The following is a 26,000-nucleotide window of genomic DNA, read 5'->3' as shown; positions in this document are numbered from 1 at the left end:
ACATTTAACAACCTTCCACGTTCCACAGCAGGTTTCTGAATTAGTTTCTGTCTAGTTCAGCCTTTTTCTCTGAGCACAAGTTTCCTTTTCAGTAACACTCAGCTCAATACAGCAGTTTCAGTTTCGTTATGCTTTTTTTGATTTGTTCACAAAATGGGCTCAAAGCCAAACAGGTTAAAAGCTCAGGGAGAATGTCTAAAGCTGAGCTGCACAGCCAGCTGCTGTGACATGCTGCTTATGTAACAATGTATTAATAGTCATTTCTCTTTTCCCCATTGGGTTATTGGTATTCCTTCTGCCCTTTTAATTGAGCCTGATATCAAAGACTAGCACACAAAACATCATTTGATGATCAAAATGTCCGTGGCTCATTAAAGCAATAACCCAGGCTCATCTCCGGGCACAGTCTTTGGGTTTCTCTAAGCCAGGGGTGTCCAACCGTGGTCCTGGAGAGCCACAGTCCTGCTGGTTTTCCAACCCTCTCTGCTGCAGCTAATACTGATTACCTTGACCGTGTGTTTAGTCTACCAGCAGCTAACTGACACACCTGCTCAGGGTAATGAGCAGGGAGAGTTGGAAACCCAGCAGGACAGTGGCTGTCGAGGACCAGAGTTCGACACCCCTGGACTAAGCTCATAGTCTCAATGACTAAAACAGAACCCAGAAACTGAATGAGTGAGCTGAAAGCTTTCAGATTAACATCATTATGAATAAACTCTACTTTAGATGAACATATGCTTTGAGTATTTGTAGTGTTTTAAACCCCATGATCCATCAGAGTATAGCTGGTGGTTTAGGAAATAGGTTCATGCAGTAATGGAACTAAAAGGAAAAGGTGGTATTTGCAGCAGATGGGACTTTAAGCACTTCAGCTCTACCAGGAAACCCTCAAGAGCAAACAGGACTACACTGTCTATTTCAACTGATGCGAGTACTGAACATGAGGTGGAAATGTTTTGCAGACAGCCTGGCTCTACCTGTGCTGCCAAGTGCCCCCGCACAGACAATGAATATGTTTCATTCATCCGTGTCTTCATGGAAGCTGAATTCAGCTCAGATGAGTTAATGCCGGCTTGTGGCAAGGTCACACCTTTCTGAGCATTGATAAGATGCAGCACCGTGCTGATAAAGGTGTAGTCAGACAGCAGCTGTTTGTACACGTCCGAGCTAAAGAGTCCATATAAGCACAAGGAGTGTGTCTTACAAGTATAACAGTGGTGTCTGCTGAGAAGGCACTTATGGAAATATATTTTACTTCATTTGAATGTCTCTCAGCCCAAACGTTTAAAATGTTGGGTCACAACAACGAGAGTGAATGAATCTTTTATTATATTTCCAATGTCGGGGCAAGGACATCCGTTAGGTTAGTCGCTCTGGGCCCAGGTGTTTTCCTCTCTCCTGAATCTACCAATTTGTGCTAGAAGGAAACGATGAATTTTTCACCGCGGCCGAGCTTGTGGAGGCCTGCGCATATTGAGACGCCCACACAGAACCCAGCCTGAGGGAAAAGCAGGGAGCCAATTCATTCAGTCACTGGTCGCTGTCAAGGGCTGGTCCCCACAGGCCCAGCGCAACATCTGGATGTGTCTGCATTTCACTTGAGCTCTGTAGGGTCCGTCCTGTTTACTGTTTTCATTGCAGGGAAAGATAATTGAATCAATTCAAAAGACTTCAAGTCTATTACACACATGCACACACACACAACACAGCAGTGAGTGGAAATTTAGCTTCTTTATTCAAAGGATAAAAATGTAGTTCAAACAGATTAAAACACATGATGTCCTTGTTTTAGCCTGTATTATTAGGGGAGACCATATGCAATTCATTTACTGTATTTCCATTTTCCAAGGTGAAATAGGAAACGTGAGCAATCCAGCAGAACACAGGGATGGGGGGGTAATCTTATAATCCTCTGTAATGGTCTCTTCAGGCTTATCACAACTAACTTTCCCAGAGGAATTCAATCACAGCTACAGATGGACCATAAAGACTAATGTCACCAACACTCCCTGTCCAACAGCGTTATCTGCCGCGGCTTCATTAAAAGCATCTACAACCCCCAATAAATAAGCCTGATACAAAATCAGATTAGTGATCTATGAACACACACATCCAGCGAAATAATAAACCTGTTATGAAAATGTATTTTAAAATAAATACACAACGGTGCTGCGACAACATCTGCAACGACGTGTCATCTAGCTAATGACCACAGCTGCCGCCGCAGCCGGAGGAGACTGGACGGGCTGCAGGAACTCTGAGGTGAAGACGGCCTCTGCGTAATCCTCCACCACGTCCTGAAACTCTGCTGCCACGTCGGCCAGAGCCTCTGAGAGCAGGTCCTCCGCCAGGCTGCGACATAACGAGGAGAACAGAGATGTGTTATGGCAGAAGACTCTCGCTTTACTGTTAATAGCTAGACAAAGTCACATTAGAGCAGAATGCACAACAAACTCCAAATGGTGAGTTTGACTTCCTGCTTTGTCATAAATATTGCAAGTAAAAGCCAAAAACACTCAGTCCACTAGTAAACATGATTCGCTTCTACTCTCAATGGTAAATTAGTGGCGTGAAATCCAAAATGTCAAATCATAGCACATATCCTTTGCTGTTTTGCTGTGGATGCTCATATTATTAAAACAAATGTGGATGTGTGTTTTCTTTGGCACTCGGTCTATTAGCATACAAGATCATTTAAACCAAAACCAGGCTGCTCATTACCATGTCATCACAGACAGATTTCTGTGCTGTGTCAGAATATGAGGGGGGGCACGCGGCTGTTTCACACCATATGTTCTATCTCCAAAAAAAAAAAGAAAAATCTAACTACAAAGATAGATGAACAGCAGTTTTTCAAACAGTTTCTTTTTAACCTTCAAAAGAACAAAAAAAACAGAAAAGTACAAATCCATCTAGTGAGAACTTCATCGATGTGGAACTTATAATGAGCGAGTGACGCATGCAGTCAAACCCCATGGGTCAGACTCGGCAACTGTTTCTCAGCTCGGCAAACGGAAGAAAGAAAAATCTATTTACTGAACTTTCACGATCCCACGCACGGCTGTGACACAGGGAGAGAAGTTTACAAAGACGGGCTTAAACATCTATGAGTTCAGAACCGACTCGGCTCAGGGTGTTCACAAAGAGGGCGAGCTGCTTTCTGCACTGCACCAACTTGAGAATTCTGTTAAAGATGCAAATGTGTGAGTGGGAGCGAAGGAAGACACAGATGCATTATATGAACTCTGCAAGACCTCAAGAAAGTTTGAACAAATCAATTCACCAAATGCATCCATGGTGTAATGAAGAATCATTTGGTTCCCAACCCTGACAGCTCTAATATAAGGGCAACTATACACAACATGTCAAACACTTCACATACAGTCAGCATCAGGGGACTTAAGCAGCTACTGATGTTGCTGCTGTTCTACCTTTCGGCGATGGCCCAGGGGTTGAAGCTGCCGACAGCCTCGTGAGCCACTTTGTGCAGGTAGGTCTCGTAGCTTTCCCGGTACCGCCTGATGTTTCTCAGCGAGCCGCCTGGAACCGAGATGGGCGTCCCTCTGCTTCTCCCTGGCTCTGGCGGCGCGGTGCTGATCCAGGCCGGCTGCAGCTGCTCCTCTTGGGACGCCTCCTCTGCCAGCCTGTTCTCAGAAAGCACAGTGTGGAAGGAAACGCCAGAGGATGCTCGTGAGTGTGAGACAGCACCTTTTCATTAGCCCCGGCAACTCGCCGCGTATGAAATGGGCAAATGGCTTCTGAGGGCTGCTGCTGTGGAGAGGAGGCAAACTCATTTATTGGCCAGGGGAGTGTGAATGGAGCGAGCAGGAATGCTCGCTGTGCATGATATTAGTCCAGGGGCCAAAGGATTGAGGAGAGGTGTCAAGAGCAGGCTGGCTCTCCCTCACCTTCCCCCTTTCTCAAAGTGAGTGGGGGCTCAGCTGGGCACGGCCCTGCTCGGGCTCTATAATCTCTTCTGCTTGGTCAAATCAGCCTGGCGACGGTGCTCCCGGGGCTATTTTTAGCGCTGCAGCAGCAAAGTGCTTCTCTGTCGTACCCCTCGGCCTCCGTTGAACTTGTTTGTGTTTTGACTGCAGGGGCTGAAAACCGTCGGGTGGCCATAAATATCAAAGTGGCAGCACAATCGGCTCCACTTCCAGTGGAAAATGGGTCGATTTACCCGGCGATAGGTATCTGAGGGCCATTGTTGCGAAAGTATCCTGAAAACTTACCGCGTGTACGGGGGGAAAGTCAAAAACAACAATCCCTATGGTGCCACATTCAGAAATGAACATGGACCAGACCTGTCCTTTTCTATCAACGGACAATTCTCACTTTCACTTTCGCAGCACGGCAAGTGAAAACTGCACTAATGGTGATAAGCAGAGATCAGGTGTTTAGTACAGACAGGACCTGCTGGACAACAACAACTAGTGCAACGCTTCATCAGAATCTAGTCTCCACAGAATATATTGTGTGCATTTCTACAACTGATGATGAAACCTGATCAAACAATATTAAAAAAATAAAACCTAGATTTAACTAAGCAAATAGATACGAGCTTTCCATTTGTTTTAACTGGTCTGTTAAGTTACTGTTGTTCGTACAGAGCCAAGTTCTTTTCCTTTAATAGATCTTTTTATCCCTGTTAACATATATAAGATCACAATGTTCCCTCGTAAATTGGTCATCACAAAGTCCAGACCATAACATAATTGACAACATTCAGAAGACCTTTAGGCAGAGGACTAATCCCATCATTAATGCAGCACCTGGGTGAGAAATGAACGCCACTGGGGTGGAAACAAATGTGGTGACACTGCATAATCCAGGCAAATGTAAAAAGGTGACGTAAGAATAATTACAGTGGGCCTTTCTTTGGTCCGTGTGCAATTATCTGCCGTGTATGTTTGTCTGCCTCGTGATGGACAAGTCAAAACAGATCCTTCAGCTCTCACATTCAGCCACAACCTGGTCAGGACTTGGTAAGTGACTTTAAAGCGTGTCTCATTTCAAAGATGAAATATTAAAAACGCATACGTGAACGTTTTACAGTATCGCCGGATGGGGTGTTGATCCTTTCATTGATTTGTTTGACCCGCTGATGGAGCCGCGGCAGGTCAGTCATCATTAGACAAGGCAATAGGGGTCTGTCTGTCGGCTGCTCACCGTAGATACATAAATCTTATCTGTCGCACCGCTGATGCTTTCAAAGATAACATTTCTCATTCTATTGTCTCAGTGGGAAAGACACACGCACGCACACGCACGCAAACACAGAATGAAAAAGTAATTTGAAATAATTTCAGCAAAGACTAAACAAATAGTGTTATATCAACAATACAAGGTTGGTTATATTTCATTTTTACCAAAAAAAAGATTTCTCCAATCCTTCTCCATATTTTAATGACAGCACATAGATTAAATTAGCAATTCCTCTTAGACAAGCAACACAGACAAAGAAGCTCTTAGAGACAGACTGTCTGCGCCTTAAAGCCAGTGTCAGTTTTACCCTTCGCTCTGCTGACAGAGCCCGTGTGGTTTTCCTGCGGACGACAGAGGCTGACTGGGCAGAGAAATGTCGGGGACAAAACAGCACAGATGACGAGCTGTTTGCATATTTTGAGACTCCGAGTGGATCGACAGGCAGTTAACACAATCCCACCGATGTGAAAAACAGACTGCATTTTCAGGCCTTCCTCCATAAGAATTGGTCCGTTACTAATCAGCTGCTGCTGCTGAATTTCACCAGTATCATCAATCACTTGCCCGCTGATGCTCCTGCAAAGCCAGGATTACCAAGCACTGATCACTGCAAGTATTAAGGATCTGTACCTTTTAACAGGTATACTGATATTTAAACTTGCAATGCAACAATTCTGGGTTATTTTGATGAAATCCTCCACGTTTAGTTCAGTTCAGTGCAGTTCCAATGTTGGAGGTTTTAGGATTCTATCATGAAACTGCTGTGCTGTAAATCTGTCACCTGGGTCTGTTTAGCCTACAAGATGGCTACAGGCCATCCTATAAATACAGCTTAGGTCAGTTCACAAAACAACTCCTTAGCCCCAAAAGACAGTGTCTCATATCTAGCGTTCGATTTCTACCTCGTAATAACTCCTCTTCTTCCAGCTCTGTTATTTCTTATGGGACTGAGCACACTGGAGTCTGCAGTGGCTGTTGTCTGTCCAAGGCGGCCCTTACAACATGTTTTTCTTTGTCAAAGGAACAAGCGATGACACTGCAAGACCAACATAACACGTCAGAAGGAGGAGGAGGATTCAGTAACAATAACTAACACTTATATAGTTTTTGAATCCCTGTTTGTATTGGACACGAATGTCTTAATAAAATTTAAAATTAAATAATTATAATCGACACCAAAGGAACTAAACTTTTCAAACAACTGGCTTCTAGTGGCTTTTGTGGAGCTTGTGCTCAGGAATCTCAACCGAATCAGCATGTATATATACCATCAGGTGTTCTGTAAATGCAGGTTTCCTATGTGAACCATGTAAAATCTATACGGAGCCACAAGTTCCTCCTAAGAACAAAGAAATACATTCCCCAGCCTTTCTGAATGATGGCGTGTTAGCCATGACTTCAGAACATAGCTGTGTCTTTAGTGACAGTGGGAAAAATGTCTTCTGTACTAGAATCAATGTAAATCACTTTTTAATAGAGAATGAGTATGATTATTGTATTATCACTGCATGAGAGCGATCGTACTTTAGAACACCAAAATATTATGCAGGGACATCTCATTTACAAGCCAGTTATCAATACAAAGAGAGTTATGCTCATGATTTCAGTGGAACAGTATCTACTGTAGTGAACAAGATTGCGTGTTTGTGTGCGATTGTGTTCCGTGTCTGGTATTAGTTTGAGTACTGAATAACTAATTAGTTACACATATCCTTATAATATGTTTTCAGACCGAATCACCTTTTGGCATTAAAGCCCTTTCTAAATCTACTGTCTTGGCAAACTGCTGTAAGTAACTGTCAAAGAGGTGAGCAGGAACCCAACAGTCAGTCTGAAGGCCTTCTCTGTTGTAGGACATTTACCTTATGATGATGAAGCTGTTAAAGGTCCAGAAATCAAGTGTTGTGAAGATGAACTGCTACCCACCCAGAAAAAAATGCTTTAGGGGATCTTCAGTAGGAGGGATAGGGACACAGGACAAACTTTAACCACTAACAGAACAATGAATAAAGCCAAATAGAAAAGTTTGTGAAGGTAACCTGCTCCAGACTACACCTTCAAATTTGTCAACGTCCCAAAACCTAGACGATGCTGTAGCGGCTTTGGGACATAGTTCGAGGTTCAGTAAAGGTCCAGACTTTAATTCCATTAAACTTCTATAGAGTAAGTAAAGCTGACAGTTCCCAGCCAGACTGAGAGGATCTGCCAGGAACAAGATTCAAAGATCCAAAACTGTAATTACTCTCACAGGGCACTCTGTACTGAATAATACTATACTATAAATAACAGACTAAGCTTTTGATTTTTATGTGCATACTATTTGAGGGGAATTAACATAAACATTACTTAATTATGTATTATTACTGAGGAGTTTTTAAGAGTTGTTTAGGATCACACACACACACACACACACACACACACACACACACACACACACACACACACACACACACACACACACACACACACACACACACACACACACACACACACACTTCACAGTCCTGTGATTAGCATTGAGCGTTTAATTTCAAATCAAGACCAACGATCCTCGTTAAAAGGACCCTTATTACATTCACTGAAAATCAATGTGTTGACACATTGATTCTAAGATGCCAATATAGTGTAAAGCTGCTATAACGTTTGTTGTGGATAAAAGAGATGCAGGCAGGTTTAAGCAGCACAGATTCAGGAAGTTTTAGAACAAATGAGCTGACATTTGTGAAATGGTCTTTCTCTATTAAAATTCAAGGGTGCATGCACCGGAAAAACAAAAAACAACAACTGATTAAAATTCATAGTATATTTTTTTAGCAGACAGATACTACATAGTTGAGTTCTAGGTACATACATTATGTTTGACAAAAAAAGATAATGGGCGTGTTAATAGAGAGTTTTCAATAGAAGAAACTAAACCTGGGGCAACTAATTTCCTAATGGGCACTGTTTGTGCATCTTGCTGGCACACCTCTGTCAACACCTTTAAGTCCTTCCACTTTCTTCTACCCGTCCTTCCAAGTCCCTTATTAATTTAAACAGAACAGCAGCTGTAGCCAAAGCCCTGGGCAACAGAGGGTCTCTCTGTGGAGTCAGGAATAGATCCTGCCCTGGGCACGGTAACCACCAAGTGAGTAGTGGGATGATAAAGAGTTCCCAGTGGGAGGGTGACTAGAGGGCAGTGGAAAAGAACACAGGCAGCTTTCTAACAATCCCTAGTTAACTATTGTACTTTTCATTAAGTTTTGAGTTCTAATAAGAGGAACAATAAATGACTTCCTCTTGATGCTGCTGCTGTTGGTCTGACTTTTATGGCACTGCTGCAGTTTTAACTGTAATCCGATACATTTAGAGCACACAAGATGAGCTGACATTAGCCAACTAATACAATTTTTATATGTTACGTGATTATTCTGTAACTCACATTATTCTTAACCCATGATGACTTAATATGGTTGGCTAAAACCTATAATTTCATCTCAAAAGACTGAGAAGAAAGTTCAGTAGGTTAAACCTTATTTCTGCACTTTGTCTTATATTAAGTGATCTCTTTATCTCCCTTCTGCCTCTTTATAATGAATAAAACAGTAAGGAGGATAGCACTGGGCAGAAGATTAGAAATGATAATGATCTCAATGTAAAAAGAGGGTAAATGACATAATGACTCACCCAGTCTCCACAGGGTTTTTCAGGACAATATCGGCTGCAGAGGTCTGCTTCATTACTGGCCGTGTGAGCCTAATTGGCTGAGGACTACAGCTCGGCGGTGCTGGAAAGAAGAGATGATGGGGAGGGGGAAGCAGCGGTGGTAGTGTGTGAGACAACGAAGTGAGAAAGAACAAGAGACACATGAACAAAAACTGTAAAACAAGAATTTGCTGCAGCCTGTCAGTTGTGGCGCTGTCTCCACCTAGAGGAGACATCTGGGAAACTGCAGTTACAGATGAAAGGTCAACACTGTTTTTGATTACAGACAGAAGCAGATCATTTCGTTTCTTCACCTGCTGCCTTTGGTGGGTTCCAGTAAAGGGGATCGGAATAGGTGATAGAAGCAAACCGTCTACGAACTTCCTCCTGGTCCCTCTGCTCAGACAGGAACACAAACCAGTATAGACAGTGCATCAATAAGCCACCCCCTGAGACAGGAGCTGTCATAACAGCCTGCTATAAATAACAAACGCATTTCTGGTGACCTTTCAGGCTCCACAGTGCCCTTTTGCAGGTGGGCCCTGTCTTCGGGGCTCTTCTCACCTGTATTTCATCCATACGAAGCAGCATGCTCTCCAGGGTGGGGGCCTGTAGCCTGCACTGAGCCATGTCCTCCAACTGCCTGTCTGTGCTAGCTGCCCACGCTGCCCGTGCAGTGTCCTCTAACAGATCCTCCAGAAGCGCCTCACTAAGCTGCTCTGCACTTTCTGCTGCCTGTGGAGGACGAGTTAGGCAATCATTCACAACAACTTAATCATGTAACACTGGCTACAGTATGTTACCAAATTCAAACTTGCCAGCAACTCACACTCTCTGCAGCCTGCTCGAGGTGACGATTCCTCAATGAGGGGCTCATCCTGTCCCTGGACTTACCAATCTGCTGAAGTACACACAAGAACAAACACAGTCCCACCCATCCAAGGTAAACATAATTTACTCACTGAGTCTACGTACTGTACCTGCTCTGTTAGAAGCAGATTAGATGTGACAAAAAGGCAGGAACACCTAATAGATGCCTGGCAGCGCGCAGTGTCTTCCTACCTGTGCTTCATCCAGAAGAGGCTGGATTTTTTCTCTGGCCTTCTGCTCAGCTCTCTCAGCCCACAGAGTTGGTGAGACAATCTCAGACCTGTAAACCAACACACACCCACAATGCAAGCTGTCAACGAATTAGTTCTGTGACTGATAGCTTTAACAGCGGAAATCGGATATTTTATTTCAACATCAATATTAAAAAAAAAACAAATAAGCTTTGATAACCTAACACTTTCAAGAGACATAAATTCTGGGAAAGGGGTTTATATACACTGTACATTATACTATGGTATCACATATAACTACACTATTAATTAGTGCCAAACATGTCAGGCATGTTTTACACTGTTATGTAAAACAACCCAAACACAAACTGCTGCTCTAGTTATACTTGTTATCACCCAAATGGTGATGATGCTAAAATTTGTTGCTGATCTTGTGAATGTAAATGTCACTCCAGTACTAAATGTAAAGTGATGTACAGGAACAAATGTTCTCTCTGGAGAACATACAGTAGAACGCATGGTTCTATGTATGGTTATACAGTAGAGTTCATTTAGAATTTAGAACTAGCATTTAGATTGCTTGAAAATCCTCACCGATTAACTAAATAACAGCAAGTCACAAAAATAAATAAGACAAATATATATTATGGCAATGAAAAATTTTCACCTCATTATAAGAAAACCTTTTCTTTTTATTCTGGATGCTATGGCTGCTAGAATAAACTCAGTTTCTGAATCCCTCAAAGAGTAACACAGCAGCCTTTCTTCTCGTCAGATCAGTAGAAAAGTGGATTCACAGTCCTCGTGCACATTTGCAGAGAAACTGGAAAAAATTGCAGCATCCACGGTGATTAAAATGAGAATCACCCACATTAGGGGCCTTAAAGCTTTACCACTTTAGTTCTGTCCCCTAACACTTGGTTTAATTGGCTGTACTATAACTGTAATGTACTGTAGGAGCTTTTCATTCAACAGTTTTATTCTAGCTTGGTCTTCATCAATGTCTATACCTTTTGTAGTGAAATTACATAAAAAAAACTGTTTATTTGCCAGCAAAATATCCAACAACTGTTTAATGACTATCAACTACTGTCATCTGAGACTAATTATTCAGACCACTGTACCTTAATCTCTGAATTCCCTCCGTCTCTTCTCTACTCAGCTGATTAAGCTCTTGCAGTCTGCGCATCATCACCTTATCCAACCTGGCATTCCTGTGCCAGGCCGATAGTCATCAAATGAAGCAAAATACAAGGTCAGCTTAACGTGTCACATAAATAACTTATAGTCCTCATCTCTGAAATCAGGCCACTAACTGCTGATTAATTGTGAAGCACAACTGCAGTAATTAGGATTTGATTAAACAGTGACAAATGTAGAGCACTCAATCAGTAAGGTGCTTAGCCGCAAAACCTGTAAAAACTGGTCGAAAAGGAAATGCCCTCAATCTAGCAGGCGTCTAGATTCATTTATTGCAGAGAATTAAGGTTGAAGTACAATCAAAGTATCGCCTGTGGCTATCGGCAATTGGGGTCCTGACAGCGAGGTTAGAAAAAACTCAATGAATAGAAAGGGAGGGCTCATTAATAAACCTTCTGCCAATATTTCATCTAAATTGCTTTTTTTCTATGTATTTTATAATTCAATGACTAATCTGGTAATATTTCATTGGAAAAGATGGGAAAAAAATTGAATCACTGTTAAAGGGGGCGTCACCTTACTGCCTCATCCTGAGCCTGTTTCTTCTGTTCTGAGCTCAGGGCCAGCTCTGCTTCCTGACCGCTGTAACCCCTCCGCTGTGGAGAGCTCAGTGAGGGCTTCACCGGAGAGAAGAGACAGCGAGGCTGGGATCGCTCCTTCTGAGGGGATCTGTTGACATTCAAAGCAGAAGATGAGGAGAAGCACAAGATAATGCCTATCTGGTGTTCCATAAATACATTTTTCATGTCACATTACACAGATGACACACAATGTTATACAGAGTTTGAGTCCTAAAATATCAGTTAATATTTTAGCCCTTTCAGTTCTCATCCCACAGTGATCAAATCACATAATCATAATATAGATCAATATATTGACACATATATAAATGGTGTTGCTGCATTCTTTCGAATACATAGCCATGGTTACCCATAGACCATAGACAGTGGGTCTGAAATAAGGTCTGAGGATTTTATTATTATATTTTGTTCTGTGACACTAAATGTCACATCTCCTATTAATGGTACTTAACGATTGTTTCAACAATCATAAAGTAAAGTTGTTGAAACAATCATACAGTATTCACTGGACACTTCTACCAGCTGCCCACTCAGCCAAAGAAAAACCTTTTACTGCTTGCACTCGGGATCTTGTGCTACCGACAGGAAAAAGTAGAAATGTGGACTGACTGGTAAATTACCTGGTAATTCACCCCAACAAAAAACTAAACCACATCCCCTCTAGACCCAAACTTCAAAAGTCCATAAAATTGATTACCCTGTCTTTCACCCTAAAACAACAGAGGTTGTAGTTATGAAAGAAATTCTGCAACACTAATCCTGTCCGTAAAATTTATTAACAGAACAGAGCCCAAAGTGCACTGGGAAGAGGTCTGATTTACTGCTGGCAATGCAGACCGAGGACCGAGGTCGTACAAGGCCCAAACAGTCAAAAATCGCCAAGCTTACAAATCACCATGGCGACCTCATCTTGGATGATGGATGACTCCACCTCCAAGTCCCCTTCTCATACCTTGAGACTAACTTTCTGAGAAATAAAAAACACATTTTTTTTTCTTCTTACGATCTAGACAACCATGGTGATGCTACCTTCCAAGTGGCTCACAGAATGTCCACAATCAGATTTTGTTGCGCCACCTTTTTGTCATACTAATTGCTTAAATATAAAATCTTGGCTTCCCTATAACATTCTCCAGTCCAATGAATGAAAACAGGCTTTCTCTTTAGATTCATCCTCTTCCCATCTACCTCAATCACTGATTTAGGACCTCTGTTTAAATCATAACAAACACATCAGTGGCAGTTTCCATTGCAAAGAGAACTGGAACTGTTCAGTTTTTACATTTCATTGTGTCAAGAACAATTTAATTCACAGTGCATTATTGAGTCATCACAATGGTTCACATCTGATGCAACTATTACCTTAAGCATGTCAGCCTTTCTATAAGTATGACCATAGTTATGTAAAGACATTAATCATCTGGTGTGATTGAAAGCAAAAGTGTTGGAGAATGACAATTGGTTATTATTTTAAACATGTGCTGTGTCAACAGCTGTACAGGGATATAAAAGCTCACCGCTGTGGAGGCGGAGAGTGAGGGGAGGTAGGCATCCAGGGCAGAGAGCGCTCTTTTTGAGGGAGTTGATTCACTCTGAGCCGAGAAGAGACTGTAGGCTGACTAAAGCCCGCATCCTGCATCTGATTACGCTATGGAATAAGAACAAGAAAATATGTGTAGTAATTTTTTTTTCATCTCTCACACACGATACAAATTACGTGATGTTTGACATTGTAGAGTAAGTCAAAATCTGCTAACAGAAAATAAAGCACATGTTGAGAAGAAAATAAACCTGCACCTTTGGGATGATTTCAGACTTTTTCCTTCCAAAGTGTTGTCCTTTTCTACAGATGGTTTTAGTCTTTAGTCCCTGTTGTTCTCTCAGCTCCCTCTGCTGGACGAGGCTCTCCAGGCTGGTCCTTGGTAACTCTTTTCTTTTTATGGGATAGTGAGTAGTTTTGGGCTTATGTGGGGTCAGTTTACAGCCTGTAGGCACATTTAAAACTGCCTTAATATGATTTAATTTGAACAGATTAAATTCTGCTTAATGAAACTAGGTTATACCAAGTTTCATTAAGCTCCAGCAACACAAATCAGTTTAGAATCTGGGTGCCTGAGGCATTACATGTTGACAAGGCACCAACCATTAAGACCATTAGTTAGGAACTTCTGAAAACCCAGTTTGATCCCTATTGATTGCTAGATAGGTAGAGTGGCGTCTTAAAGTAATACAACAAAGATGCTTGTTTCTGGGGAGATCTCGATTGCAATGAAAGCTCAGTGTAGGTGTTTGTGTACTCCACAGGATGTCTCTCAGCCCCATGGGAGCCAGCAGGAGTCAAGTTCTTATTAGACTAGGCAGCAGGAGCTGAAGGCCAGAGTTCTACACTTCAGCTCTTGTTTACCTCTTATTACTTCATGAGTCCTTCTTCATGGCATGCAATTTTTAGCTTGAATGCTGCCATTTAAACACAGTGGGAGGCCCAACAATCACACATGGTTTCATCTATGTTCAGTTTTCAGAGGCTTTGTGTGATAGATAGACTTACATTTAATTGAAGACTTAGCCTTAGTATGAAATGTTTAGAACAGGCAGTTATGTTAGTAGACACTACTGCTAAAAAAAAAAGCTAATCCAGGGAGCACTCACCGCGAACACCTCTTCTGGGATTTGAAGATTTCCGAGGCCCACGAGCAGTTAGGTTGTTGGCACCCTGAGGTGCACTCTTAGGTAAGGTGTTAGGATGAGAAGACGTCCTGCGTGGAGGACATGCTTGGGCCTGAATCTTTTCCAACATTTCTTGTTTACGAATGGCAAACTCCAACGTCTAATAGAATGGCAGGGATAACAACATTACTGTGTCATTAAGTATATTTAAATAAAGATATACACATATACACATATAAATATTAAAAACATGCTTTCTGAATGTAATTTATCCTCTCCACCTCTAGTTTCTCCAGGATCTTGAGGGCCGACTTGGGCACTGATGATCCTTGGTCCACCTCCACCTTGGCTGAGCACAGTGAGAGCTGGCGAATTAGCTGACCCAGCCCTTTGTAATGAGGGGGTACCTTACTGAAGGACAAATCTGAAAGCTGTTGGATAACAACTTGTAGCGCCCTGAGAGTCCCACGGTGGGCAGCTGCAAGCCGGTTAATTGTTGTCGTCTTTAAGCAGAACAAACAGTATGGTTTATTATTCACACTGTTGGTCAGTTTCAATAAGTTGTCAATATTTATCAACACATCAATGAATATTGTCAGTCATATGTACCTTCTTGTTGTCCCACATTTTCTGGCTTTGTAGTTTCTCTATATCATCTTGAATATCTTTCACCTAATCAGTAACAAATTAAAGTAACCATTTCCATTGATACAGAGCACAAGACAGGATGACACGTGTTTTGCAGTTACACATGGCGGATGTTACAATACCTGTTGCTGGAGAACATAGATGACGCGAGCTGAGCGAGCCGCCTGCTTCTGTCTGCGCAGCTCCAACTTTTTATGCTCCTCAGGCTCAAGTGGCTCCTCCATTTTCTCTCCTGTTGTTTAAGAATTCTCATTTAGTCATACTCAGTATTAAGCGTTTGATGTAACATCATATAGAAGAATGACTGTTGTGGTGGGTGTCAACATCAAGTGTTAGGCAGTCCAACACACAGTGTAGTAACTTATGCATTACCTCCACTGGCCAGCTCTTCTACCTTCTGAATATACACTTCCAGCTCATTTTGAAGCCTGTAGATGTCCCGGCTTAAAGAAGCCCGTTGCCCTCTTTCCAGCTGCTTAGGACCATGATCTCTGGTAGGGGGTGACTGACCAGTCCTAGGCATGTGAGAAATGTGCTGCTTTTGGGACACGTTTACCAACACTTTGTCTTTAGCACTTTGTTTCTCTTTTGGACTTGAGGCCTTTAACTTTGCTTTGCTTGGAGTGGCTGCTAGCTCCTATAACAGAAAAACACTGTCTAAAACACTCAATCACCACATAAACAAAGCCAAGCTTTTACAGATACTGGTCACAAACCATGTAAAGCATATAATAAATGTACATCACAATACCTCAAGCAGCTCTGCATCGCTTGTTTCAAAGAACGAGGCCTGGTGCGAAGGTGTGGCAGGAGGCTTTGTCAGTAATTCAAGGCGCCGTCGTCTCAGATCTCTTTTGGCCAGCTTGACAGCTGCCTGGAGCCTCTCCTCAGAGAGTGTGGTGAAGCTGATGGAGCTCTTGGAGCTGTTCACATTGTCACACTGCTCTGACAGAGGGAGAAGCCTCTCTATCACAATAGGAGCTGGTGGGCCTACGTGGGTGGCACGGTTACTGGCACGTGCAGGGATGGCTTCATTGAAGAGCAACTGTGGAGTGCAAGATGCCATTGCTTTAATTAAATGCGTTATATGAACAGTCACTGCGATAATTACTATCTTGTGATTGTCAAATCACAAGTAATGTTTATACAATGACAATACAAATGGTATTTTTGTATTTGTAATATTTATAACTATTAGCATTGCTGTTACACTGCATCCCACTGTATGCGAAATTATTGCAGGGGCTTTTTCGCTACATTAGTTTGATTTATAGTACATCCAGCAGCGTAGCTGTAAACGCCCAAGTGTGTGAACACGCGCTAAAAGGGAGCATGCAACAAGAGCTAGCTACAATAAAACACACTTGAATATTATTTTTAAAAGTTTGAGTAGTTCCTCCGGTTTTGTTAGATAAATAGCAGTTACCTTGCTTTGGAGCATTCCAGAATATAGGTCGCTGCGGTTGTGTGTTTTTGTCCTTTTGTCAATTACGACCCAGGCATTTTCTTGATTTTGTTGCCGTACGGAAGGTTGTGGACAACTCTGCAAAAGCTGTGCAGCCATTATATAAACACCAGCTGTAGCGTCAAGGCTAACGGGTTAGCAACAGCTAACCTTTGAATTAGTTTGCTGACATCAAGAGGATCGCAAAATCATCCATTCGACTTCGTTTGTAACTAACTTTTCCGTTTATATAGATGTTATAAAGTTAGGCACATCGAGTCGTTAAACGGAGGTTTGTAATAAACAGTACAACCTTTTAAATTTCCCCCAAGCTTTCCGACAGTTTGAAACGCCGCCATGACAACAACATACCGCCGCTAAGCGGAAGACTTGACAATGCTGCTTTCAGGAGCCATCGTTTTAGTGTTCCTTTTGCAAAATAATAATAAAATATGGACAAATATATTATAATCATTGAGATTATTCAATGCAATCATCTTCCCGTTTGACTACAGAGTTTTCACTAGGACAATACGTTAGTAATAGTATTAATTCACAAAGTCTGGGAATTCATTTCGACTGGCGTGAACACATCAGCTACGGGTCGTAAAAGCAGACAAATATTATCTCGACATACGAGTCTTAATAACGCCAAAATGGAGTTAAAGGCTAGAACAGCTGCATTTTATTGATCCACAAATACATTATGCGCCTACGTCTGAATTATAATGGCGAATAACTGTAAACGTAAACTGTTTTTGTTTAAATAAATAAAAAAAGTGCTGCATTCTAATCTACAGGACGTAGGCAGATTGACTTTGTAGCCTTTACATACCCAACATAAACATTTTATATATTACAAACTTCGTATCTCATTTTAAATAATGTATAACTTCACGTTGACAAAATAAGATTAAACGTTTACTGTCACTTTAAGAAACTTAGCAGGGACCGGAAGTGGAGTAGTGTAGCCAGAGTACATGTACCAGCTGCTTTTCTGTTAACTCCTGACAGAACCTCACAGTTGTGCTTCAACCAGTGCATTTTGACCGCTCCTCTTTGTAAATCATGGCTCAATATGAACAAGTAAACGTGCGAGGCTATGATGAGTTCTGTAAAGCTGTTAGTGAGAGACAAGGAAAGGACATTTTTGTCTATTTCTCTGGTGATAAAGACGCACAAGGAAAGAGTTGGTGTCCAGATTGCGTGAAAGGTAACCTCGTACGGTATATAGCACTATACCATAGTTGATCATGTAACATAAGCTTCTCATTGTTTGATATTGCCATGTTTTCATTCACCTCTTTCCTTTCAGCTGAGCCTGTTGTAAAAGGAGAGCTGGCTCATCTTCCAGAGGGCTCTGTCTTCATCTACTGTCAAGTTGGAGAAAGAGCCTAGTCAGTATTTTGCTCTTTTTTATTCAGCAAAGTCACCCATATGACAGCTATGACCATTTAGCTTAATAGACTAAACAGTTTTTTTTCCATTATTACAGAGCAGTCACACATTGTCTGTAGTTAATGTTCTACAGTATGTGCATTGCTGACAAATGACCAAAACGCAAAAACTCATAAAGAGTACTACTTTATATTTATTGCTGTAGACGCGTATTAGCATTTGACATTAACAGTCATCTGAGCATGTAACAGAATACAAGTGTCAAAGGATTTGCTTTCTAGACAAAAAAAAGTGTTTTTAACATAATGACTTTAGATGAAATAAATGATATGTAATGATGTAAAAGCCAAAAGAATGAGAACAAACCAACTAGCTGTAGTAGTTTGAGTTGATTTTCCAAATATCTCAGAGCAACTTTATAGTAATACAGGTATGGTAAGTGTCATTTATTTGTTTATACATATATTTGTTTATTTATACTTTACAGTGTTGCCTGGTAGCTCAGTAGGTAGAGAATCTCTGGTGTCTCTGGTACCAGGTGTGTCCTTGAGCAAGACACTTCACGCTAACTCCCTGGGTGCCATAGCATGACTGCTCAAGGCTTCCCTAGGGGTAGGGTCAAATGCAGAGAACTGAGGCCTGGTAGCTCAGTACACCTGTGCTCTACAATGTGGCAGCTCACTGCTCATGGCTCATGGGGATGGTTCAATGCAGAGAACAAATTTCCTCACTGTGGAACTAATAAGGGAATTTCATTTTTTCCCTATTCCTTCCTACATCAGTATTTAAGACATTTGCATTGCATTGTACCAGCTATAAATGTCTTTTCGTGGTTTAGCTGGAAGGATCCCAACAATGACTTCAAGAAGACTATGCACTTGACTGCAGTTCCAACCCTTCAGAAATATGGAACAGTAAGAACAAATGCATCCGACATAAAAATAACCTTAATTTCAAACATGATGTCAACCGTTTTAGTTGGTTATTTTAACAAGATATTCATGTTAAAAGCAAAGATGTTTTGTTTCAGCCTCAGAAGTTGGTGGAGGAGGAATGTCTGAAAGCAGAGCTGGTGAGGATGATGTTCACTGAGGATTGAGGTTTCCTACGCTCAACTAAAAATGATCCAAAATGGCTTTACTAATTTCAACAATCATCTGCCTTTATAATTTGATGCGATTGACCTACAGCAACCAAATGTGTAATTTTCTTTTTAAATAAACAACTTGTAAAATACTTTACTTGTGGAATATCTGCATGATAAACACAGCATTCATGAAGTCTACACAACAGTTGTTTTCTTTTTGTAACAATATTATTGTTTGATTTGATTGATTTTTGTATATAATCACAATTTTTGTATGTGATTTTAGTTCGTAATAACATATAAATAAAGATTTTGATTTGTATCATCTAAATGAAAAACTACTTGTAGTTCAGAAAGTAATATAAGCAGTACTAATTCTCAAGTACTGCACATTGTCAAAGTACTGTTACTCTGAAATACATATTTTCTATATTCAGTTCACAAAATGTTTTTCTAGTCCATTGTAATTTATAATCGTTTAAATAAATGATTATTGACAATAATCGCACATAATCGTTGCATTCTACGTCAAAGGGGTCACTGCCTATTTTGGTTGCTCCGAGCACCCGTGCCGTAAATACTAGAAATAACACGCAACAAAATCCATGTAGCGGCTGACTTTAGTTCGTTGCTGTTAATTAATTGACAGCGGTGACTTATCGAGATTATCTACAACAAATTTTATGTAGTCGGTAGCAGCAGTATGCTTATTTCATTTGTTAATTATCTCAAATAATTTGCGGGTGACTGAAGGACGCTCTGAATAGACCAGGAAGCGTCCTTTGGCTTGGAGGCTCCTGTAACCAATCACTGTTTAGGCTAGGGCTAGTACCACCCACCCAGTCAAATACAGAAAGAAATACAAAATAAATGAATGAAGAAAAAAATGCAGAGTAAAATAAATATAAGAAACAGAAAAAACTTTAACGTAGACATGTCCAAAGATCGAAATCTTTCTAAACTAAATTTCCTTGAGGTGAATGGAATATCACCCAGAAAATAAATGTACCTTTGTTAGGTTCTTAGGTACACAGTCCGCAAAACATAGGCTGAAAAAACATAGACTCTTGTTTAGTTTTAATGCTAAGTGGCTTAATAGTGAGGAGAACTTTGGGCAATTACAGAACATTTATAGCTACAATATTTCTGACCATAAAAAGGTTTCCAAAAGTGTTTTGAGCAAAGTGTAACTAGGAAATATTTTTTGTATCTTGTATTTACCTCGGTATAAATTGATAGGTTCTAGAAAAATGCCAATTCTTTGGGCACAAATCCCAAAAGTTAGTCAACAGTCAACTCATGTGAGTCCTATAGGGGGCGGCATGTATGTGGGAATGGAGTGATTTATTCCAGTCCATCTAAGAAATGTTAAAATGTAATGTTGACTTGTTTAATGAGTCTTTACGCAGACATACGTATAGATCAAACATACATAATCGTTTTCAAGGCAACCTAAAATTCACATGCTTCATTTTGAATAAGACACATATTAATGGACATACCTAAACTCAGACCTTATTTTAATTATTTTTTTCTTAATTGCTGCTTTATTACATGGAAAATGCGCCGAATCAGATCCTTGGCCTTGCTCTTTGTGATCGCGCAAACCGCGTGTCAGAATAAAGTGGGAGCTCGAGGGGCAAAGAGTGCAGCCGCTGTTGCAGTCAGGGCAGTTTAAGCGGAGCGCATTCCTGCACAGCGCTCACACCGGAGAAGGCAGCAGCGGCGACGCACACCGCCCCGCAACGCACCGCACCGCATCGCGCCGCACCGGGGCTGGGAGCTCACCTAAAAGCTCACACTGGGAGGTGAAGGAAGTGGCTGGGTGTCGCCCGAACGGAGCGGTTCGCACGTACATCAGCCTCGGCTGAGGGGAAGCGTTGTGTGTTCGAGGGCTGAACGCCGCGATGTCGGAGTTTCTGGTGAGTCTGCTCGGGGAGCGGCTCGTCAACAGCGAGAAAGCCGAGGTGGACGTGCAGTCGCTGAGCGCCAGGCTGTCCCTGGTCGGGCTCTTCTTCGGCTGCAGCCTGAACGCGCCGTGCAAGCAGTTCAACGGCAGCCTGTGCGAGTTTTACAACAGGTTCAAAAAGACATCCGAGCACAAGGATACGCTGGAAATCGTCTTCATCTCGTCGGACCAGGACCAGAAACACTGGCAGGACTTTTTGCAGGAGATGCCATGGCCTGCGCTACCGTTCAAAGACAGACACAAAAAGGTAAGATGGGCTGTGTTCTCTGAAGAGCTGGACCGTGTGCTGCACTGGAAACCAGGGGAAGCCTCTGTAGGCCACGTCTGCCTCGCGTCCTCCGGCGCACAGGTGTATGTGGTTTAATTCAAATCCTACGGGTTACTTGATTTCCATCGTTTTGTTCAAAATGTCCTCAAATCTGCCTACAGCCAGCTGGACGTGTCTCATCTTCATATTTGTAGTTTTTGTGAAACAAAGTCCAGATGTGGTACTGACAGCACACGTCCACCTTAAAACAGCAGGATTTTCAGATTTAATATTGTCAAAACAGGCATTTAATTTAACAGGTAGTTCACCTGCACTGTAATTATGCACCGCACTAAAAAAAGGGGAAATGAAGTGACAATTCTCATTTTAACATTTAACGTGTGCACTCTGGTAGACTGATGGAGTCATTTGTCTTTGGACAAATGAAACGATTTGTATTTGCAAGTTCCAGCAGGACTGGACGTTTTCCTTTTCCACTTATGGCAGAGGGATTATTTTTAAATTTGGGAATCCTTCTAGAACTGCACTTTTTCATCATATTATCTCAGGTCCACAGATGCCTGCGCAGTGAAGGCCTCATCATCTTATTTGTAGCTCCTTCTGATTTTATGATGGTCTTAACAGTTTAGTGCTCAGACAACTTAGAGTCCATCGTTTGGATTTTTCAGCATTTGTATAATTTTAGCTCTGTATACAGGTTTTAAGGAATTTGGTGCAAGTACTTTTCCTTCCTATTAATGGAATTTTACTCTATCAACCAGATTTTAGTGAATTAGCTCCTTTTTAAATTTAATTGCAGTACAACATAGCTTTAAATGACTATAATAAAGAAAATTTGTCTCTTGTGCGTGTATGTGGCTGCCACACAATAAAACATCTTGGGCATAAAATTGTAATCCTACTGACAAACCGAAATCACATGAACCCACTTTATATTTAGTGGTTATTAGATTCTATTTGCAAATGATTGTCTGGAACACAGTGTTGTGTGCATTGTGTGTCTGCTCTTCTGCATGTCTCTCTTTCTGTTTAAAAATCGGTGTGCAACTGTAGAAACAAACCATGAAGGTAAAATGCAGCTGCACTGTTTTTGGCTGTCAGGTGTTGTTCGATTTATTTTTTTTAAGGGAATGGTTGTATTTAAGAAGAAATCTTTCTCATAAAATATTAACAGAACGATGAGTAAATAAAAAAATATTCCTGTGTGATTATAACTGCATTGTGGCCTAAAATGCTTTCGTATCCCACATCGTGTCTGCATCTCATCAGTTGCCGTAGCTGTTGTCTGTGTAGGTGAGGCGTGACTTGGACTGAGTCATTGTCTTGTAAATTCTTTTAGATTGCCAATGATGATTTCCGTTCCACTTCATAATGAAGTCCAGGCATGAATAAAGGCTTGAGGATGACTGAGTAGTGGGGGGTTGCCTGGTGGGGGGGGTGGAGCGGAGCACAGCCTCCACCATAGCTCAGTGTTATTGTGTCCTAACTGCCATGTGGGGAATATGTGATGCGTCAACGTGACCATTGTGTGGGCTTTCTGCTGTTGTGGCCTTGTGAGAAAACCCAGTTGTGGATCTGTGTTTTGCTTTTGGCTCGAGCTTCTACTCGGCCTCATTTTGGCTTTCTCTGTGTTGCTGACTGGTTACAGCTCGTGTTTCGGTCGGGACGTTTATGCTGCAAATGTGACATCTTGAGAAGCGAGCAGAGCGGCCTATTTCCCCGTCTTCCTCCGCTAGTTAATGCATGATTTATACGCTGGCGTTTACAACTGTCTGGCTCCGTGTGCTGTAGCCAAATGGTGTGCAAAATACTGCAAACAAGCCGAACGCCTTAAAAGTGTTTCTTCATTATTTAAAGCGCTGATGCCGTCTCTCGTCTGTACGCCGTTGGGCTAATTTGCCTATTGTGTGGGGGATTTGTGTCCAGGACAAACAGGCAGGTTGTCAGTTCATGGTGTAAATGCTCAAATTCAAATTTTTTGTGGTTTTAATATGAAGTGGCTTTTAGAGCTACAGAAGGACAGAAACATTTTGGAGGTAGCTGGTGATAATATCTGTAAGTATCTGGGGACTCCACTGCTGGAACGTGGCCATCACAAGTTTGAAGAGGGGCTTCAGTTTACGATAAACAGGAAAAAGATGTTATTTTTTGTTTGCAGAGATCCAGTGGCCTTCTCACCTCTTGCTCTCAGGTAGCACGTGAGACTCCTTTAGTTCAGTCACCCTCAGACTCCCGTTCCTCCCTCTGTCCTGCACTGACTTGGCCGTATTCCTGCATCTGGAGGCTGTACTCTGATATTTTAACGTTAATGCCCACGGTTAAAAGGAGTACAGAGGAGCGTAGGCCAATCTCTGCTCAGGTTGTGTATGTAAATACACTGGCTGTTAGTTTGTTACACATGGGTCAGTCAGGCTGTAAATGGTTTCCTGCTTTATTTTGGCGGGTCGACTGTCCTCCTTTCAGCTCCATATTCCTCTGTATGACGAGCCCAGAGGTCAGATCGTCCTTTTTTCTCGCCAGCACACAGAAGCTCCTCTATTGTGTCACAGGGGGCCTCAGAACTGTCTGCTTGTGGCTCAGTGCAGGCCAGCTGTCTGGCTGCTGTGGCTTACTGGCACCGTCTTCGGTGGACTTGTGCAGCCGGAGGGACAGAGCGGCGACGGTGAATCAGTTCAAGCGTTGGCCTTCGTGGTGTGAACATCCGGCTTGGCCAAAGGAGGAGAGGGAGGGGGGATCGCGGCTCGTGTGCAGGTCTGCCTGCTCAGAGGTGCCGGTCCTGCTGGTCAAGGGTGCGAGGGGTTGAGGATGCCTTTTGATCAATGCTACGTGCTCCTCACCATCATCACAGGGTAAATAAACAGCATGTGTGGTGTTGCTCTTGAAAACTAGGAACCAAGATGCAGGAGAACAAAAATAAAGTAGCCTCATTTTAAATCTCAAAGAAAAAAAAAACAGCTTGTTTATTTTGATAAATATTTTTAATTTAATGACAGTACAGCTACATTATCCATTTGCCAGCTGGTGAATTTGCACCCACCCACTAGAAAACTGTTCAACCGTTGTACAGGGATTGATTTCTAAATTTAAAGTCACACTTTGTCTAGCTTTAAAGTCATAAATCCCTCAGTCCAAAGGAGAATTTCCACTAAACGTGCAGCCGAGTTTCCACGTCGGGGTCTTAATCCACTTTTTAGCTTCCAAGTCATAAAGTCCTAATTTAGCCGTGTGGTTTACAGACAGATGCTTTGTTTTCTCCAGTAGCTTTCTTTTTACTCTTGCTTTTGTCTTCTGCCTAGTCATTCTGAAGAGCATTTTAGAAAACGTGCTGTTCCTTATGCAGCAAAGTATGATAGAATTAAAATAAAAATCTATAGTTATCTCTACAATAGATATAAATTGTGTATAGGGTGGCAGTGAATAATGAAAACCTTCAATCAGTTTCAGCTACATTTACTGTTCATGTGCACATGACAGAACATTGGTATTTAACTTCCCTCTCTGTGTCGGTGGGCTGACCTTGTAGAGCCGCTGCCTCGGCTGTGGCCTTCAGTCCGCATGCCTGGCTGCAGTGCTGTAGTTGAATACGGCTCCATTGTCTGGCAGCTGTGAGGCCTTGTTGCCGTGCGCCGTGTTTGACAAGAGCTTAGGTAAAGAATGTTTACAGACACCTGCTGCACCGAAGCCGCTCGGGGCCCAGAGGGCATGGAAACGGTGCGTTTGAGGGCTCGGGATGTTTGGCATTGCCAACTGTTACATCCCACACACTAGAGCAGGCTTGTGTTACTGCCTTCTTTGACAGGCCTTTGTGTTCCCTTTACTGGTGGACCTGTAATATTATGAGAGGCAACAATGAAGATCTCATCAGAGGTGAAGTTCAGGAGCTTAGGTTACCTAAGTGAGAGTCCAGGGAACAGTCCGACTGTCTTGTAAAACCAATTCCCTCTTGTAACTCGATCCGTTCCCACTTCCGTTATCTGCCGGCTAAAACGACAGCACACAATAGCTTTAATGCTGCAGCCACTGAAATGAAACCCTGGGACGGACTTTTCCTCTTTGTCCCTGTATCCGCGGGCTGGACCGCGCCTGGACCGCGGTTTCCAGTCGGAACCTTTCGGCGCGGAGTGACGTTAAAGATAATGCACATAGCAAATGGGTTCACCGCGCTGTCTGCAGTAGCTCTCAATGAGAACAACAGGCAGTTCATCCCAAACGGGTCCAGTTCAAACCAGCGCACCATCGCTGTACTAATGAACGGAAAGCAGTTTAAAGCAGATGGTTATTTCAGTCAATAACCACACCATCATTCGTGACGTTTCTCGCCGCTGTATCCAAGTGCAGGCCTCATGTTCTCTGAGAGCACTTCACGGATGGGTGGTGGTGCCTGGACCCTCCCCCAGTCAATAGTCCAGTCTCTAATTGCCCCCACACCGCAGCTCTGCAGCCCCTTCCACCATAATCGCACAGGCGCCCCAGGGGCACCCTGCCATCCAGAGCTGTCCTTCATCTTCCTTTTGTTATTGCTCCTAGAGTGAATGTTGGCTCTTGGTAACGGCCCAGTTTCCCCCTCACTATCACCACTGATCACATTCCCTAAGTAAATGAGGGGGAGAGCCACAGTGATAGATGGATTTTATGATATCTACATCTAAACAGAATTAAAACAATTTTATCACTCGTGGTTAATGAATCATTCCTCCCCGATCGGTAAATTTGATGTAAATTTATTCATAGCGTGGACATTTCTGGCGTGACAAGTTTCCCCTTGATAACGATAACCCTTCCCCTTCC

General features: G+C 42.2%; 3 protein-coding genes across 4 annotated transcripts in view; 2 read left to right on the top strand and 1 right to left on the bottom strand.

The window, feature by feature from the left end:
- Positions 1-1,712: 1,712 nt before the first annotated feature.
- On the bottom strand, positions 1,713-16,971 carry kiaa0753 (KIAA0753 ortholog). Of its 2 annotated transcripts, none has more exons than XM_029171842.3 (18): positions 16,473-16,971; positions 15,798-16,091; positions 15,419-15,683; positions 15,169-15,278; positions 15,008-15,070; positions 14,680-14,901; positions 14,381-14,558; positions 13,529-13,716; positions 13,249-13,379; positions 11,667-11,819; positions 11,075-11,164; positions 9,952-10,039; positions 9,719-9,787; positions 9,454-9,624; positions 9,204-9,285; positions 8,872-8,971; positions 3,432-3,644; positions 1,713-2,352 (listed from the first exon to the last, which is right to left on the bottom strand). In XM_029171842.3, the coding sequence occupies exons 1-18, from the start codon at positions 16,608-16,610 to the stop codon at positions 2,199-2,201; spliced, it is 2,709 nt and encodes a 902-aa protein (XP_029027675.1). In that variant the 5' UTR covers positions 16,611-16,971; the 3' UTR covers positions 1,713-2,198. The 2 variants fall into 2 exon arrangements, with proteins under 2 accessions (XP_029027675.1, XP_029027674.1); XM_029171841.3 differs by having other exon boundaries at positions 9,719-9,790; positions 16,473-16,969.
- A 468-nt stretch (positions 16,972-17,439) lies between these two features.
- Positions 17,440-19,124, top strand: txndc17 (thioredoxin domain containing 17). Its single transcript, XM_029171843.3, has 4 exons — positions 17,440-17,703; positions 17,806-17,887; positions 18,727-18,802; positions 18,919-19,124. Exons 1-4 carry the CDS (start codon positions 17,559-17,561, stop codon positions 18,985-18,987), a joined length of 372 nt encoding a protein of 123 aa, XP_029027676.1. The 5' UTR covers positions 17,440-17,558; the 3' UTR covers positions 18,988-19,124.
- Positions 19,125-20,598: 1,474 nt separating this feature from the next.
- Positions 20,599-26,000, top strand: part of nxn (nucleoredoxin) — a 38,612-nt gene continuing 33,210 nt past the window's right edge. Inside the window, exon 1 of the mRNA XM_029170411.3 lies at positions 20,599-21,191. Within this exon, the coding sequence (XP_029026244.1) occupies positions 20,883-21,191 (309 nt within the window). The 5' untranslated portion in view covers positions 20,599-20,882. The remainder of the gene's footprint in view (positions 21,192-26,000) is intronic.

This window comes from Betta splendens, chromosome 13 (genome assembly GCF_900634795.4).
Source record: "Betta splendens chromosome 13, fBetSpl5.4, whole genome shotgun sequence".
NCBI classification, from domain to species: Eukaryota; Metazoa; Chordata; class Actinopteri; order Anabantiformes; family Osphronemidae; genus Betta; species Betta splendens.
Note: the sequence above shows the minus strand (reverse complement) of the source record. Positions and strands in the feature narration are given on the sequence as shown.

Bases quoted from the DNA above. Each gene is read 5' to 3' on its own strand.
- kiaa0753 (XM_029171841.3), bottom strand. From the start codon at position 16,610: ATGGCTGCACAGCTTTTGCAGAGTTGTCCACAACCTTCCGTACGGCAA. The intron at 9,286-9,453 runs GTGAGAAGAGCC...CTGTCTGAGCAG, and splicing joins TTCGTATGGATGAAATACAG to AGGGACCAGGAGGAAGTTCG. The intron at 2,353-3,431 runs GTAGAACAGCAG...GTTATGTCGCAG, and splicing joins CCCTGGGCCATCGCCGAAAG to CCTGGCGGAGGACCTGCTCT.
- txndc17 (XM_029171843.3), top strand. From the start codon at position 17,559: ATGGCTCAATATGAACAAGTAAACGTGCGAGGCTATGATGAGTTCTGT. The intron at 17,888-18,726 runs GTCAGTATTTTG...TTCGTGGTTTAG, and splicing joins CAAGTTGGAGAAAGAGCCTA to CTGGAAGGATCCCAACAATG. The intron at 18,803-18,918 runs GTAAGAACAAAT...GTTTTGTTTCAG, and splicing joins CCCTTCAGAAATATGGAACA to CCTCAGAAGTTGGTGGAGGA.